Raw genomic sequence first — 17,039 nt, forward strand, 5'->3', positions numbered from 1 at the left:
GTAGTTTATAGCATTTGGACACCCCAGTCTTAACACATGCTTCTCATACTCGAATACTGAAAATAATATAGGTTCCTATTTAAATTGGTAATTCTTCAGGAGACTTGTGGACATCTTAAGGGAGCAGTTTGTGGTGGGGGGAGGGAGATGGGATAGTAGAAATCTAGAGCACTAAAATCTTGTGAACAAGCTAGACTTACAATGAGAGTGTACTGTGTATGCCACTTATATTATTCGATGATTATTTTTTTGGTAATTCAAAATTAAAAAAAAAATAATCAAAAAGCCTTCTTTATCATCCAATGGGCTCTGAGAGTTGAGAAAAAATAAATAAAACACTCTAAAATAGCTAATAAATGATACTAACACGGTTCTATATTATATGAAAAATATTAAGGTTAAAAACTAACCGCTTTTTAATTTTTAAAATGTTTAAATTTCTAGATAATTTTTTTTAATAGAATAAAAAAAAAAAGAAAAATAGAAATCTTTTTTTCAGTTCTTAGAGGGTTTAAAATTGTTAACCCACTAAATGTTTTGTTCAGATAATGAAGATTCCTGAATAATAAACATTTTATTTTTAATTTTAAAAAATTGAAGTGTTGGACAGGGTAAAATTAATAATAAAAGTTATTTTATATTTCTTCTTATAAAGGTAGCTAAGAAGGATCAAGCATGCTTGAGGGTGTGTAGCCTTTAGCCACTCAAGTCTGTTTCAGCCCAGTACAAAAGTGATTGTTTTTCAAACACATTATGTATTAATTATTTAGTGAAGATTCAATAAAATAATTGCCATTTGAAGAAAAAAAATTTATTAAAATATGAACATTTTATACTCACATTTTTTATATGACACGACAATGTAATATAAAAAATTGTTTATATTACACAATGTAAATCACAGTCCTTTGCAATGTTTATATTCACATCAAGAATCCAAAATCTTGTTTTTTTGAGAATATAAGATGAGTATATACAACATGATACATTAATACATAGTTTGGTCAATTTGATACTTCTTTTTTTTAAACCAACTCAATTCATTTCAAATATAGAGTAGGAAGTCATACAATAATATCAGAAATAAGAAAGCTTAGTTGGCGAAATGACAATGCTATTGGAGTAACAAACAATTTAAAATAAAAATGTTAACGCAAAGCTTTTGTTAACAGCTCTTGTTTTGGATATAATCAGTAGGTAATATACTCCTTAGTTATTTCTCAAAAAAGTTGTTAAAAATAATTTATTTTGGCCTTTTTTAGGTATGTACTTCATTAGAAACCTTTTAACAAGTTAAGGCTTGAGCCACCAGATCACCTTATCTGATTCTGCTAACTGCAACATCAGTGTTTTATAAAGGAAATTTAAGCCCTGTTGATTTTGAGATTCAGAATTCAGAGAAAGCAAGCCGATTACACAAAATGTCGAATTAAATTAGATACTTAGAATTGAATTAGTTAACATTCTATCTGTTTATAGTCCAGCTCAGGGCTAATTTTATTAATTAATATAACCTAAACATAAGAAAATAAAAACATGACAGTATACAGTGTCAATTATACACTTTAGTACCTACTTGTGCCTGCTCAATTTATTGGTATCAATGATTAAAAATATATATATATATATATCAGTCTTAGGACTGGCCTTCAGAAGTAAAACTTCAGGAAATGAAATAATTTATTAAAAATTTATTAATTATGATCATAGCAAAAGTTTCATAATAATGATAATAGAACAGATATTTCTTCAATTCAAAGGTAGAAAATCTTTATATTGTCATAGAGTATGGCATTACAGGAGCTTACTCAATCAAACTGGCACTGCCAGGATTGTTAAGCTCCTCTCCCTAAAGGATTCGATCTGTCCCCCCCCCCCCACCACTACTTCTGTTTCATCTTGTGTCACAAAATCAATTTACTCCAGTATAATTTGTTTTCCTTCGATTATAGAACCTCAGTAAAGAAGTTACACTGCAAAATATGTGATATTCAATATTCATTGATAGTCAATTGCTACTAAAATGGGTAAGTGAACATAATGAAGGTATGAACGTGTTAAAAAAACCTTGTCTGTGAATGGTGTGATCGTTTGAGATTTGAATCCAGCAAGTGACCTAGTCTTTTACATGCCTCTACTGAATACTTTGATGACAGGGCAAAAGCATGGTTCTAATTGAACAAAATCAACAATCATCTTAAATCCTTTAATCCATTCTTTTAATTTAAAATTCAGTAGTCTTCACTTATATAAGGACGGGGAAATCAAAGAACCACCTATATTATACTTCAATATAAATCTGATTCAGCATTCCTAATGTATGTATATAATTTTTGTCCCCTCTGTTCTCGGAACAGTAATCAGTCACATTAGAAGTGTGTAGCCTTCGGTCATATTCAGTCATTCATTAGATAAGTTATTATGTACAATTATTATTTTAAGTGTTTTATCAATGACTTTTATAATATTGAACCAATAAAGATTTTTTTTATTCAATTCATTATTACTAGTTACCATAATTTTTCTAAATGTTAAACTCGTCTAAATATCTTTCTAAAATCATATTGACGGAAATGAACTTTTTGATCTATTCTTTTGTAAAATATGATTTTTCAAAACTAATCAGCTATTTTTCTAAAACAATGCAATTGATTGCTCCATTAAATATGATTCAGAAATTACCAACAGCGGTAGTTCAAGTTACTCACCATGAAATGAATGAAATCACCATGTAATCAATAAGATTGTCATTTTGTCAATAAAATTTCTTATTTCTTGCAAGTATTTTCAATATTGCCCCACCCAACTTTTGATTGGTTCATATAAAAAAAAAGTATAAAATTCACAGAAAGAGGCACTAATACATTATAAAAATAATGTAATAAGTGACAATATTTAGCACCACAAAAGTTTTGGTTCCTGTTGTACAACCATCACATTATCCATAAGCCTAATTCCTAAAGGATTTAAAATTTCCGATTTCAAATTAGACCATAACTCTTCTATTCTCGACTGGACTTTTTCAAGTTTTTTAGAAATAGTTTCCTGGTTCTTGCTCATCTCTAAAAGTATTATATACACAGCTTTATCCTCGATGTAGGGAGTATGTTTGTCACATATTCCATGAAAATAACGCACTTTATCAGCAGGAAAATTTTGAAAATCGTATACGACTAGTACACCTTTATTTTTGATGTCTTTCTTGAAATCCTCATTGCCTAAATAGAAATTATCACTCAAAGATCCATTTAATCGCACAAAATCTTCATTTCTATTGATAACTTTGACTGCATAATTGGCTGTAGTTTTTGCTAAACACTCTGCTGTCTCTCTATGAGAATACAAAATTGTTATTACCGCAACTTTATCCGTCTCATATCTACCTTCATTCACATTATTGATAGCACGAATCAAATTTATCAGATCTCGTTTATCATGCATTGGATATTGATTACTAATTTCTTCAATTACATAATATTGTTTACTCTTTGGAGAACTTTCATTGACGGAGGACACAAGAATACTGCAAACTATAGCTAAAATTGCAATAAACATAATGAGTGCATTATTTTTTTTCGTAATCCATTGGATTATTTCATCTGAAAAAAAAAAAAAATCAGAAATTAGTTATTAAATTTCATGCAGAATTTATGACAAAATATATTAAAAGTAAACCTTACACTAGCAACAGTCTGATAATCTTTATTTATTTTAAAGGGTTGGGAATACATAATACAAGAGGGAATCTAGCATGTAGACAATCCCAACCTACATGTGATATGATATAAAAATTTAGGCTGAGATATGCATCCTTCTATTTCCCAAAACAGATTTTCAAACATTTCGTGTGTTACAAAAAATATATATATATATTTTTTGGAAAATTGTTGATTGGTCGTGAGTAATTAATAAAGAACTCAAGAAGATTGGGTGCAGTTTTATAAATAAAGAGCCTTATTGTTCATTAAATTTAGAATATTGAGCAGATTATTTAATTACTGTTATAAGAGTGATAAATAAATCAATTAATAATTAAGCTGAGTTAATAAATCCTATACAAATTTTTAAAAAAACCAACTGGATGTTGCATGTATTTTTAATATTCTAATGAGTATGAAAAGAGTCCGTTTCTTAGCATAATAATATAGAACAATGCCCACAAAGTGGTCCAAAATACATCGATCAAATAGTTGTTCCATTTTAATTTTTACCATAATTGGCTAGATTATTATTGTTACCTATAGTACTGTTCAAATGCTGCGTAACACTTTCTTTATAATGATGAATTCCTTTTTTCATGAGAACTTCCTTGGAATACTGTATAAAGCTTTCTTTATAATAGTTTATTCCTTTATCTCTATGAAGTTGTCTTCTTCCAGAAATCACAAGAGGTACTAGAAATCAGAAAACATATTTTTTAGTATAATGTATTAAAATTTATACAACAAAATAACATCACTTTGGACTATAAACAAATAAATACAAGAGTAAAATCCGAGAAGGTCCAAAGTATTCGCAAGATAACTCAATAATTAAGTCATTGTCTTATCAACACACATATGATATAATATCTTATCTAAGTTCATAATATTAAAAGAATTTAAAAAAAAATTAAACCTGTACTGTTAAAATCCATAAATAGTAAAAGGTGCAGTGCTTTGTAAGGAAGTACTGTTAGTAGACTAACAGTTGTGCAAGGAGGTGAATATAGTCATTATTATTATTACTAGAAGCATTTAAATTTAATATTTTATTCATTTAAATACACCAACAGACAATTTTACAGCTCATAAAAAAACAAGTGGGACAAAGATAGTAAACTTAACAACTTTCCTAAAATATTACAACTACGTAACCCTAGAATGATGAGGTTATTTCAGTTAACACTAAAGTTGAGGAAATTTTATTCCTAACACAGTTTTCTCTCTTAAGGCCAAGACTGTCCACTATTACATCTTGAAAATTGCGTTTTAAAAAAAAAAAAATTAACCTTTATATTTGCAAATTTAAATAGGAAGGGGATAAATATACAATCTAATGGATGATGAAGACAATTGATTGTTGTGTACCACATAAATGACTATTTACAAGCATTTCCGTAATCCCCTTGTTTATTTGTGTGAACATTTTTATTTCATAATTTTTTTTTTTGTATATACTGGCATATTTTTTTACATAAAAATATTGCACACTGAATTAAAATTTATTACTTTTTAACTGTCTGTTACACAGTAAGGTAACTTAAAATATTATATTGTAAATAGGGACATTTAAGTATGCTGTTTGTAACAAAGGATGTAAAATCATGCTGTATATAACAAAAGACTGGAAGCAGCATCATATATTTTATAGCTCTGTCAGCTTTGAGGTCAGTCATAGCAATGGATCGTATAACTTACATATATATATTCTTTTTACTCGGTATTTTTATTTCACTAGCAGGATTTTTTACATTCATTTTCTAAAATATAAATAATATATCGATATAGAATGAATAATTTGTTTATTCATGTTTAAACAATTAAATATAAATGAATGAATATTATTTGAAGTAAATTATTAATATTTCGATCTTCCAATTTTTCGAGCACTTATCAAACAGAAGTAAGGAAAATCCTTTGGATAATGCATCCACCCCTTTTAAAATATCCATAGAACAATCTAGATTATTTTCTTCGGTTTGCTTTTTTGACTAGATTTTATCATTTTTATAATTTCTGCATTTCTGATTCGTTTGATTATGACTCCAGGACCAGGATCCTGATCATAGTCAAGATGATATCAATCACAAAAAAAGATACAAAGAAATAAATTATAAATTTCAGAGATGAGTAAGATTAGCCCAGGCAAAATATTTGATGTATACTGTACTAAAGATAACCATGGGCAAAAAATACTGGAACAGTGATACAACACTAACGGTAATCATGAGTGAAAATGACTCAATAACTTCTGGTATTTATCAATTTCTGGATAGCTAAGCAATGAATGTATAGTATCTAGGGCAGAATCTAGTAGCATAGTAATCTATACATGCAAAGACAGGAGTAAGGGAGGTGGTGGTTGGTAGTTGTTAAGTAGCAGGAAGAAATCTTTGCTTCACAAAAGTAATCCTTCTAGGGTTAAATATCGTTAAGTAAATAATCACCATATGTTTGTTCTGCAGGATTCTGGTTGTCATCACTCAACTCTCCAGAATTTGATGAGTTTGACAAATCATCTTCAGAATCTATAAAATAAAAATTAAATTATTAAGGATATAAGGAATTTTAACTGATAATATACAATTATCCAATCCTTGCAAGTTAAAAACAGTCTTTCACACAAAGTTTAGGACGTAATACCCAAGGATTAATTTTTTTTACATTGGCCATGATTGAAATCAAGGCAAGTTACTGTTCCAAAAGTTTTTAAAACAATGGTTCCCAATCTGCGGTCTGTGGTAGACTCAGGCAACATGTATTTGGGTGACAAATTATTGTTAGAAATATTTCATTAATTATCTTTCCTGATATTTGTGTGTCAGCTGAAAATGCACAGACAATAATAGGCGAATGCACAATTAAAGTTCACTTTTAAGCAGCCTTACTTTGACGCTTATCGGGATGGGAAATGGGAAGCACATGGTTCAATTTCTGGCTTAGTAGTCCACAGACTTCTATGGGTAGGGCGCCACGGTTTTAAAATTTAGGTCAATCAAATAATTTAATCACAGAAAAGAGAATTAACATTTCAGTATAGCAATTTTTGACTAGCAGATTTTTGTAATCAATCCTTAATTGGTCAGCTACGATTTAGAATATTAATAAAATGCTTAGCTTTAAATAAAAACAATTAATAAATCCAATACTTACTAAGGTACCAATATGACCAAACATCTTAGTAATAACACTATTTAAATATAAATTTCAGGTTTTCATTTTTTTTTTTAAATAGATAATATGAAATTTTCTGAATTATGGAAATTTATAATTTATTGAATAAATTTATTGAATAACACAGAAAATGAAATTTTTTCACTTTCATCTTTAATTCAATGTTTTACATTATCCCTATCCAATTAATTGATTATTTGGAGATCTGCAAAGTCCACTGGCCATACAACAAAGTACTGGAAAGTAAACAGACTCGTCTAAACAAGGCAACCTTTGACCATTTCTTCTTCAGGTGAATCTTAATTTGAACAGGATAACAGTTTGTTAGATGATTTTTTTTTTTCAAAATAATGGAATTCATTATTCAGTATCATATCATCTAATTTTCATCAAAAACCTGAAGAAGCATAACATAGATCTTTGGTTACTGACATCAACAGTAAAACACCAATAGTTTGAACAAAAATATTGATACATATTTGCCATTCCTACATAAGTGTTTCAGCTATAGGCTTCTTCTTCTTCTTGGACTTCTTATAAATGCCTCAAAATATTTTAGTCTGGTATTAATAAGACAATTTTTTTGATGCCAGTTCTCGACTAAAAGTTTCAGCTTAGATATAGTAAAAAAAAGTCAGCTCTCACAGATCAGAAACAACAAATATCCACTTCATGAATAGACCAATTTATCAAAACAATATTTAAATAATAAATTTTAGTAAAGCAGCCAATTTATTAAAATAATGTTTTAAAATATTTAGAAATTGAAAAATAATCATAATTACCATTACTCCGAATACTGGCAGGGCTGTCTGGTGAATACGAGTCCATTGAACTGAAATAATAGAATTATTTCTAATATATAAACTATAAAGAGTAAACAAACATAAATCTAATCTTTTAGTTGCATACCATTGCTTATATAGAACTGATTAAAAAAAAAAAAAATTTATTATAATTTAGTAGGCAGCTTTTCTTTACATAATTGAAGGTAATAATGAAATAGACTTACATTATTGCACATTCCTTTACTTTAATCAGTACCAACCACAGCATTTCTCTAATGCTATATTATGCTCTACAGGCAATAAATAATTAAGTTTTTATATTAATTTATAATTAATATTTATAATTAAGTATTGTCTGCAAGATATTATTAGGAAATCATTTTTGTGAAAAGCAATAAATGAAATTAATAAGGCCCAAAACTAAGTTTTTCCAGCCAATTTTTGATTGAAAGCTATAAAATTAAATTTTAAAACTTTCATACTTCCCAAGTTTTTGTAGCACCATCTATTTTTAAAGTAATTGAGATTAGTGTCCAACTAAATACTAGAATTTCCAAGAAACATATCATTTTCAATAAATGTAAATATCAACTTTAATATCAACTTAATATAATTATGTGTTATACTTTTAGTATATATAAACATGGTTTTTAATTATTATACTAACCAGTTCTTGATAAGTAACCACAAGCATCATAACCTATTATAGAGCTTAGATTAAAAAATTAGATAAAATTAAAAAAATCTATAAACTGAATTTTGATAATACACATCATAGTCTATTCTATTATTCTAAAAATTAATAAGTTAATATCACTCATTGTTCCTTTATAAGTTGTGTGAATTTACTTATTTTTATTTTAAGTATTGTTAAAGAAATGGAACTACCAATTTTTTTTATTTCTTTATCGATTGCGCTTTGTTAAATCAAAACAAATTCATATGTACTACCTTTTTATCAGAAATCTTAATTATAACTAGGAAAATACTTTCTGCATAAAAAAAAATTAGAAATCATTTATAAACCTACTACTGACCTGAACTCACTCTGATCTCACTGAATTTCACTTATTGATATAAATTTTATACTTTTATATGAGATATTTTGATAAGATAATCATGAAGATATATAGCCTGAATTACCAAGTAGCGATTTTAGTTTTGTAACAAGAAAAAATACATAAAATTTCAGAAATGAAATTATTTTATCAATCTGACTCATTTAAAAACTTTACCAACTGCTAGCTATACAAAATTGTCAAGTACATATTAGATTTTGTAACAGGTTCGTCTTGTTAATTACTTGAGAGTTCTTAGAGTGCCTCTTTAGTTTTTAATTATAAGAGATGGGGCTTGCCTGGATGAGTAGAAGTTATCGTAAAAAAAAAATAAAATAAACTTAAAGGATTTTTAAAATTAAAAAATAAAATAAACTTAAAGGATCTTTAAAATTAAAAAATAAAATAAACTTAAAGGATTTTTGAAACTTAAAGGCGAAAGAAACTTAGTATAATTTAAGCTTAAAACTTAAAGTTTAAAATTATATTAATCTTTTCTCAAATACTGTACACACGCTGCTTGATATTGTGGTATAGCAATACGAAGCACACTACAAATAGATTGAAATAACTTTATAATTATTGAATCCTACAGTTCTATATAGTTACATTTTATATAAATATATTATGAAGAAAAATATCAAAATTACTGAATTCCAGAAAAAATTAGCAGTACATCTTTCAAGTTTCCATGAAGAAAAAATTCTATCTGATACTATCCCAACAATTTCGAAAAAAAAATGCAACAGCAAAATATACAGGAAAAATCTTTGCAAAAGTTCAAAAATATTTTAAATCATGTTATGAAAAAAATGTGACACATTATGATAAGGCAGTGGCCAGAAAAAAGACAAAACATCACATTTTTTGATACCTGGAAACGACAACCATATTTCTGTTTACCATATACAATAATTCCCATTAAAATATCTTAATATAGTGTGATAAATAAAAATTATAAATACATTTTTAATAAACTTTCAGTAATTATTTAATATAATGTAAATTATTTAGTTTTAAATCACATTTTACATTGTCATCCACCGATGATTGACATGGCACTCAATGTGTTAATGATATTTTATAGAATTGAGCACAATCTTTTTTCAGACATTCTAAAATTATTCTTAAAATTTTACATTATTTTCACTTAGAGTTATTGGATTAATACATGCATACATACGTAATTAGCCCTACAACTCGCTTAGTGATTCCTGGTCTCATTATATACATAGTCCTCATTTTCTAATCATATTTAATCAGGAGACTGTACAGTACAATACATATGTTTATAAAGTGCATCTGTACAACTTTTTAATAATGCCAGTTCATATGTAAAATATAAATAAATAGTATTATTATATTGTAACAAATAACGAAAGGTCATTTTAGCAGTACTAAGTCTAAAAAATAACTATCTTAGCAGTGACTGTTAGCAACAGAGGACTAAATAACAGTTTTTAATCCACTCAAAAGATATTATGCTAATATTTTAAAGGAAAAAATAAACGATAATATCATAGAACAAATAATTAATATATAAAACTTCTTTTTTTTTTTCTTTTTTTTTTAAATTAAAGTAAATGTACGCCTACTATTACTGATATTATATTTGAATCTTTATTCCGAAAATTCTAAACCTCTTCAGTAACTAAGGTACAAACAAAATTAACTTACTCTTCACCGAATGAAGGAATTTCTCTGTTTACAGAATTTATGATTCTATCTGCACAATTTATACTATCTTCTCCAGCTTCATTGGCCTGAGGTGGTAATCTGAAAAAAAAAAAAAAAAGATCATTAACATAATCAAATTTTTTACTATTTAATGGTCATAATATAATCCTTTTTATAATTATGATTAGCATTTTACTATTCAGTATAAAATAATATTCTTAAATTCTCATTTACACCTCTAAAGTACAGCCGAACCTCAGAAATCTAACCAAGGTGGCACCAGAGGTATATCAGATTAGTAAAAACATCAGATGAACGGAGAAAAACATCAGATGTTTTAAATATAATTAATTTTTTTTTTTTATCCATTTAATATATGGGGAGTATTTATAATATAATATGCATTTTTCATGCAAAAACCTGTATGTAATTAATATGATAGTAATTTGTATAATGATAACATACATAAATGTACAATAATTTGTCATATTACATAGTTTATATAAATATTCTTTATAATTATTGAAAATCTGTATATATAACATTAAAAAAATTACTGTATCTAAAGAAATAGAATTTCAAAACATCAACAATGATAAGGTTTTATGATATAACCCTTCATTTACAATGTTGGAACTCGAAAATGTATTAAATGCTGTTACAGGATTCTCCACAGGGCCAAATGACATCGGTTATAACATAATGAAAAATCTTCTACGTAACACTCTAAATTGGCTCTTAGATTTCTATAACCGCATGAGGTCCAGTGAATAATTCCCAAAATCTAGCAAGATTTAGTAATGATCGCAATACTAAAAAACGGAAAAAATAAACAGTTACTCCCCCCTCTCATTTTACTGAGATTGATGTGAATAATAGAAAACCATGGCATATTCCAATCTTTCCATTCTAAAAAAAAAATAAAAAATAAGGCTCTGTGATATGACCAGTGATATGAGAATGATTAATAATTTTACGATGATAGATCAAAATATCATCTTGTTTTTAAACTATAACAAAATATCTTGTTTTTATCTTACATAATAAGTGAGACAAATAATTCCAAAACTGGCCGAATTCATTTTCAAATTTTTAATTTTATCTAAAACAGTTCTGATTACATTATCATGAGGTCGAAGAACGTCTTTAAAAACCAGTTAAATCAAATGCTATTCAGCTATTTTTGTAAGCAATTCTTTTGTAAGAATCTAGAACCAAAATTGTTAACAAAAAAGTAAATAAAATTATGAAAATATACTTGACAGGTTTTTGAATTCTACACCTAGTATATAAAAAAAATATATTCATGCAAGTGCAATATTTCATACTTTTTGAGAGGTGATCTATCCTCATCAATTTCATCACTATTCATTGTAACAGGATCAATTTCTGGACTGGATATCAGTTCATCATCTAGAGCGTGTCCCAAGTTTGGTGGGATCATCACTGTGAACATATTTAAAACCTATTATTAATAATTCTAGACTTTAATACAACTACTTTCTGTCAATCTGCAAAATGTAATTTGAAATCTAACAGAAGGATTTTGCTTGGACATTTAGAATGGGGTACTACCGATCAATCATTAACCTCATTACAAATTAAACATTAAAACAATTATCTTACAATATCAGTTAAAAAAAGATTAGGAGGAAGAATAAGTCACGATAATAGGCCTGTTATAAGAGTTGACTAAAATAAATTAAGTCCATTTAGTGTAGGGGAAAGGTAGTTTATAACAAAATCAGTTGATATGTAAAAAAGAAAACAATATTCAGTAACTAATCAGTAAAAGATATAACATTAACCACTTCATAAGATAATACATTTTTTAAAAAGCGGCACCTATTTATAATACTTCCTATCCTCTATTAAATTAAAATATGATATAGTCATTAGCTAATGAAAATAAATAATTCATACAGCATATGAGATCGCCAAAAGTTGAACTACTACTTTTTTCTGAGATTCCACAAAAATTCAAGAGTGACACTTTATAATTGTTTTATGAAATGTTTAAACTTTTAAAATGTAAACATTTAAAATCCTCCAGATCAATAATTATTAGATAATAAACTAATTTTATTCACAAATCAGAGACATAACACACTATTTCTTTGACATTACGACAGGTTATAACCGCAACAGCTCCCTTCCTTACAGCTGCGATCTGTATATATCGATATTACAGCCCAAGAAATGTTTTGGATTATGTTTGGCCAACATGTGGACCCACCTTTAAAGTCCACATATTGGCCACTCCTCACGAATCGGAGGCTTGTACAAATGCTCGGTAAACAAATAGTACAAGAGCCGGAAAGAAAAAAAGTCAGTTATCTCACCCCAATTTTTGAGTACTCTAATGAAAACTATGTATAATTTCTAGTCAAAATTGATGAGTCTGCCAGGTATAGGTAGCGGGAATAAAAAATAGTGGCTGTTTCAAAACCTTAATTATTCATTCGGAGCTCTATATCTTAAAAACTACCAACAACGCTATAAATTCTAAGAGAACATTATTTAAAGAAGAGTAAATTTGCTCAAATATTGGCCCTAAAAGAGCTATTTACGTCCAATAGTTCTCGAGATATAGCTTTTTAAAAAGCAAAATTTCTTAAAAATCTACTGAAAGATTAGTAGTTAGTTAATTTATTTTGAGAAATCTATATCTCAGGAACTATGTGACGTACAGATGTCTATTAGCACTTAAATTAAAGATAGTTTAATGGACTATAAAGAAGTTTACGACCTTTACCTTCGTGGGAATAGTAATTTTCATGATATTTGCTAAAATAAATAGATTTATAGTTGTTCCGACAATAAGTTTGATTTATGAAAACTTCATTTCAGAAACCATTAGACAAACAGATGTCTCCCAGCGCTCAAATTAAAGCTAGTTAAATTTACTACAAAATAGTTTATTATGTTTATCTTTGTAGAAGTAGTAATTTTATGATATTTGAGAAAATAAACACACAAAATGTTATTTTCTAGTTGTTCGTATAAAATGTCGGATTTTTGAAAAATATATCTCTAGATCCTTAAGACGCACATATGTCTGCTAACACTCAGAATAAATAAACACAATAATAGAAATTTAACTTACTATAAAGTAGTTTATGACACTTATCTTCGTAGGGGTAGTAGTTTTTATGATATTCACATATGAATATAAATTTGGCAAATGAAAATTTGTCCGAACAACTATAAATCAATTTATCTTAACAAATTCTATGTAAACTATTACTCCTACGAAGATAAACATCACAAAATACTTTATAGCTCATTAAACTAGCATTAATTTGAGTGCTAATAGACATCTGTACGTCAAATGGTTTTTGAGATATAGATTTTTCAAAATACATTCACTAACTACTGATCTTTCAGTACGTCCCATACATTTTTATGAAATGTTGCTTTTTAAAAAGCTATATCTCGAAAACTATTTAACGTAAATAACTCTATTAGGGCTCATATTTCAGCAAATTTGCTCTTCTTTAAATGACGTTCTCTTAGGTTTTCTTGTGTTGTTCCTACTTTTTGAGATATAGAGCTCCGAATGAAAAATTATTATTTTTTTATCGCTTTGAAACAGCCGCCATTTTTTATTCCCCTACCTATACTTGGCAGATTCATCAATTTTGACTAGTAATTATACATAGTTTTCATTAAATTAATCAAAAATTGTGGTTATATAACTGCCTTTTTTCTCCTCTTGGGGTCTTGTACTAAAGAGTGGAACAGCCATATGTGGGTTTTTCAAAGGCAAGCATGGCGGACGTAGAAGTGGTTTCAGCCATTGCACTGGGATTATATTATTTTATAACAAAAAAAGAAAATGAAAGGAGAATAAATGATATTAAATATAAATAAATAAGATTAAATATAGCACTTATTATAAAAAGTAACAACAAACACCTTTAGCTAGCTCTCAAAACAGCTCTCAGTTGCATCTGAACATAGAATGTTGGAGATGCTACACGAGCGCTCTCTGATCTGTGTCTAAAAACCTACTCTCACCGGATCGGCAAAGAGGTTAGGCCAACTCGTACCAGGCAAGTCAAGCCACCCATCCACATGCTCGCGCATGTCTGAGTTTGCCACGACTTGGCCAACATGTAGAGGTCCCTTTACCGTAGACAGGGGTTTTTCTGCAGTGGTTAAAAGTCCTAAAGCTAGCAGGGCTTTAAAAAAATAACTAGTCTACGGTACAACTTATAGAATACGTCAAATGTAAATAATTATTTTTTGTCAGAACTGCCACCATGGGCGTAGGCAGAGAGTAGCTCCGGTTCCCACCTAGATTTTTGGAACCCAAGGAAAAATAATAAAGAAAATAGTGAACTTATTTGATAGATGATTTATTTCTGGAAACATGCTATAATTAGTGAAGTAAAAACATTGTTGAGTTGACTTCTTGACGGATCACAAGCACACCTTTGAAGGGACAAGATGAAAATACGTCGATTCTTTGGTTACAGAAGGTAAGATTCAATAAGCGCAATAATTCGCCATCTCTAAGAAATAATGGGGAAAACGAATAAAAAGAATGTTTTTTAGATTTCATTCTTCCTATTATAACTTAGTTTGCCACTTTAATAATCTAAGAATGTTTGTTGAAAATAAATCAAAGAAGGCAACCATCGTAGAAGAGGTGGTTAATATTTTTGCAGACAATCCCAGAAGGCTGATGCTCTCATAGCAAACCTCTCATCAACTGTTATATCTTTGTATTTATTGTGTGTATTGTATATATTTATGTACAATAATTAGGCCTGATACTCCCTAAAAGCCGTGGAAAAAATTTTATAACTAGCTATTTTTTATATTATATTTTATGTTTTCTTTCATATAGAATAAGATCAAAATATTGCTGATGGTATTAAATGTATGAAACTACACAAAAATCTAAAGACACCGTTAGTAAAGTCGGTCAAATTATTATTATTATTATTTTCAATTTGATAAAAGGAAGTCAGATTCATGTTTACCATCATTTAAAACCCCCAAAGTGCAGCCCTTCTTGTACATTTGGCTAGCCTGCAGGATTCATCACTCTTTTACAAAATATATTTATTTTTTAATGGCTAAAGTAACTTGATGAAAACCAAAGCATTATAAAAATACATTATTTGTGCATCCATATATAAAAAAATTAACTGTCGAAATTATAAGAAAAAATTAACTTCTATTACAAAATAATAAATGACGTATACTTCCTATTTATTTATGAGTTTAGATTAAGAACTCTTTTTCTAATCTAATATGGGGATACATAATTTTCTAGACAACCTGTGTAGTAACAATACCTTTTCAAAGTGGCCCTCAAGATCATTTGGATGGTCTACTGAGTTAAACATTCATTATTCCTTAAGATGTTATCCAAATTAAACGTTACTACAACTGTTGGAATGCTAAATTTTTGTTCTGCCAACTCATCTCCGTAACTTTTAGAATTAATGTTTTCATAAAGGAGAAAAAGTAGTCAAAATATATTTTACCTTAGCTTTTCAGTTGGTTCTAATTGTTTCAATATCATACCCATATTACAGCAAACTTCCTACCAAATAATTTTTTTCTGAACTTGCCAGGTTAAATATTTTTTGATTTCTATGAAAATTTGTACTTGGTGCCTAGTAAAAGCTGGGCAACAAGTAAACAAAAACCGTGTATTTTTGTTAACAATTATTAGAAAAGTATCTTGGTCTAGCAATAACAAATGTTTGGTTTGGATTATATACCTTTGAACAAGCAGATGAATTTGTCTACCTATGATCTTTGATAACCATGTGCCATGTTACTCCTAAAGAAATTTAAAACAGAAAAGTTATTGCTTACAGATGTTACAACTGATCGAGAAAACATAAAATACAAATTACTGCTTTATAAGACATTAATAAGACTCGAATTAATAGGTAATATCACAGTTGAATAATTACATTTTGCATACTTTCAAAAGGAAAATTCTTGAGCAAATCTATGAATGTAGGAGAGTAAGACTAAAATTCCATAGAATATGTAACCAAGAAATACCTTGGTAAGGAAGGTATAACAAAGCATGCAAGAAATACTTAATTAAACATGAAGTGGGTAGCCTTAAATGGATAAAAATGTGGTGGTCCAGTGTGATTCTGACCAAACCACTTCCTTGCACAACTATTGTTCAAGTAACAGTACCTCCTTACAAAGTACTGTTCCTACTATTATACTATTAAAATATTCTACTATTATTTAACTGATAATATTTTAATTAAATATTTAGCAGAAATATTACAAAAAAAAAGCACATGAAACAAAAAAATATGAATCACATAATAACTAAGACTTTTATAATTTTTTTTTTTAATGTTTCGCATCTTATTTATGGTTGGATTGGATGCATTATTAGTTAAATATTAACTGCTCCAGGAGGGAATCGAACCCACAACGTTCTGAACTGGACACTCCCTACTGCTACACCTGAATCCCAACCATTTTTAATCTTACCTTTTTGTTTGTTTTGTGTAATTCCTACATTTTATTTTTTTTGTACAGGAAAAGTTTAATTTTATAACAGTACATGATGATGGTTCTTAATTTTCTTTATTAAAAAATAGGGAGTATTTCTTAACTACAATATTATACTTATAAACTATTATATA

General features: G+C 28.2%; 2 protein-coding genes across 4 annotated transcripts in view; one reads left to right on the plus strand and one right to left on the minus strand.

Annotated features, from left to right (window-relative positions):
- Positions 1-1,016: 1,016 nt before the first annotated feature.
- On the minus strand, positions 1,017-14,336 carry TORIP (Torsin interacting protein). Of its 3 annotated transcripts, none has more exons than XM_067052561.1 (7): positions 14,317-14,336; positions 11,727-11,844; positions 10,399-10,497; positions 7,661-7,710; positions 6,149-6,229; positions 4,239-4,394; positions 1,017-3,599 (listed from the first exon to the last, which is right to left on the minus strand). In XM_067052561.1, exons 2-7 carry the CDS (start codon positions 11,840-11,842, stop codon positions 2,896-2,898), a joined length of 1,206 nt encoding a protein of 401 aa, XP_066908662.1. In that variant the 5' UTR covers positions 11,843-11,844; positions 14,317-14,336; the 3' UTR covers positions 1,017-2,895. The 3 variants fall into 3 exon arrangements, with proteins under 3 accessions (XP_066908662.1, XP_014286988.1, XP_014286990.1); XM_014431502.3 differs by lacking the exon at positions 14,317-14,336 and adding an exon at positions 12,322-12,544; XM_014431504.3 differs by lacking the exons at positions 10,399-10,497; positions 11,727-11,844; positions 14,317-14,336 and adding an exon at positions 9,905-10,069.
- A 2,162-nt stretch (positions 14,337-16,498) lies between these two features.
- LOC106687547 (glutathione S-transferase) overlaps positions 16,499-17,039 on the plus strand; it is a 3,671-nt gene continuing 3,130 nt past the window's right edge. The window contains exon 1 of the mRNA XM_067052563.1: positions 16,499-16,565. Coding sequence (XP_066908664.1) covers positions 16,499-16,565 — 67 coding nt within the window. The remainder of the gene's footprint in view (positions 16,566-17,039) is intronic.

The sequence above is a fragment of the Halyomorpha halys genome, unplaced genomic scaffold, assembly GCF_000696795.3.
Source record: "Halyomorpha halys isolate HHAL.00 unplaced genomic scaffold, Hhal_1.1 Scaffold978.1, whole genome shotgun sequence".
In the NCBI taxonomy this organism is placed as follows: Eukaryota; Metazoa; Arthropoda; class Insecta; order Hemiptera; family Pentatomidae; genus Halyomorpha; species Halyomorpha halys.

What these genes read in the sequence shown, in the direction of transcription:
- TORIP (XM_067052561.1), bottom strand. Translation starts at nt 11,842, where the DNA reads ATGATCCCACCAAACTTGGGACACGCTCTAGATGATGAACTGATATCC. An exon ending in GATAGATCACCTCTCAAAAA is followed by an intron (nt 10,498 to 11,726) that starts GTATGAAATATT and finishes TTTTTTTTTCAG; the next exon opens with ATTACCACCTCAGGCCAATG. An exon ending in TGCCAGTATTCGGAGTAATG is followed by an intron (nt 6,230 to 7,660) that starts GTAATTATGATT and finishes TTTATTTTATAG; the next exon opens with ATTCTGAAGATGATTTGTCA.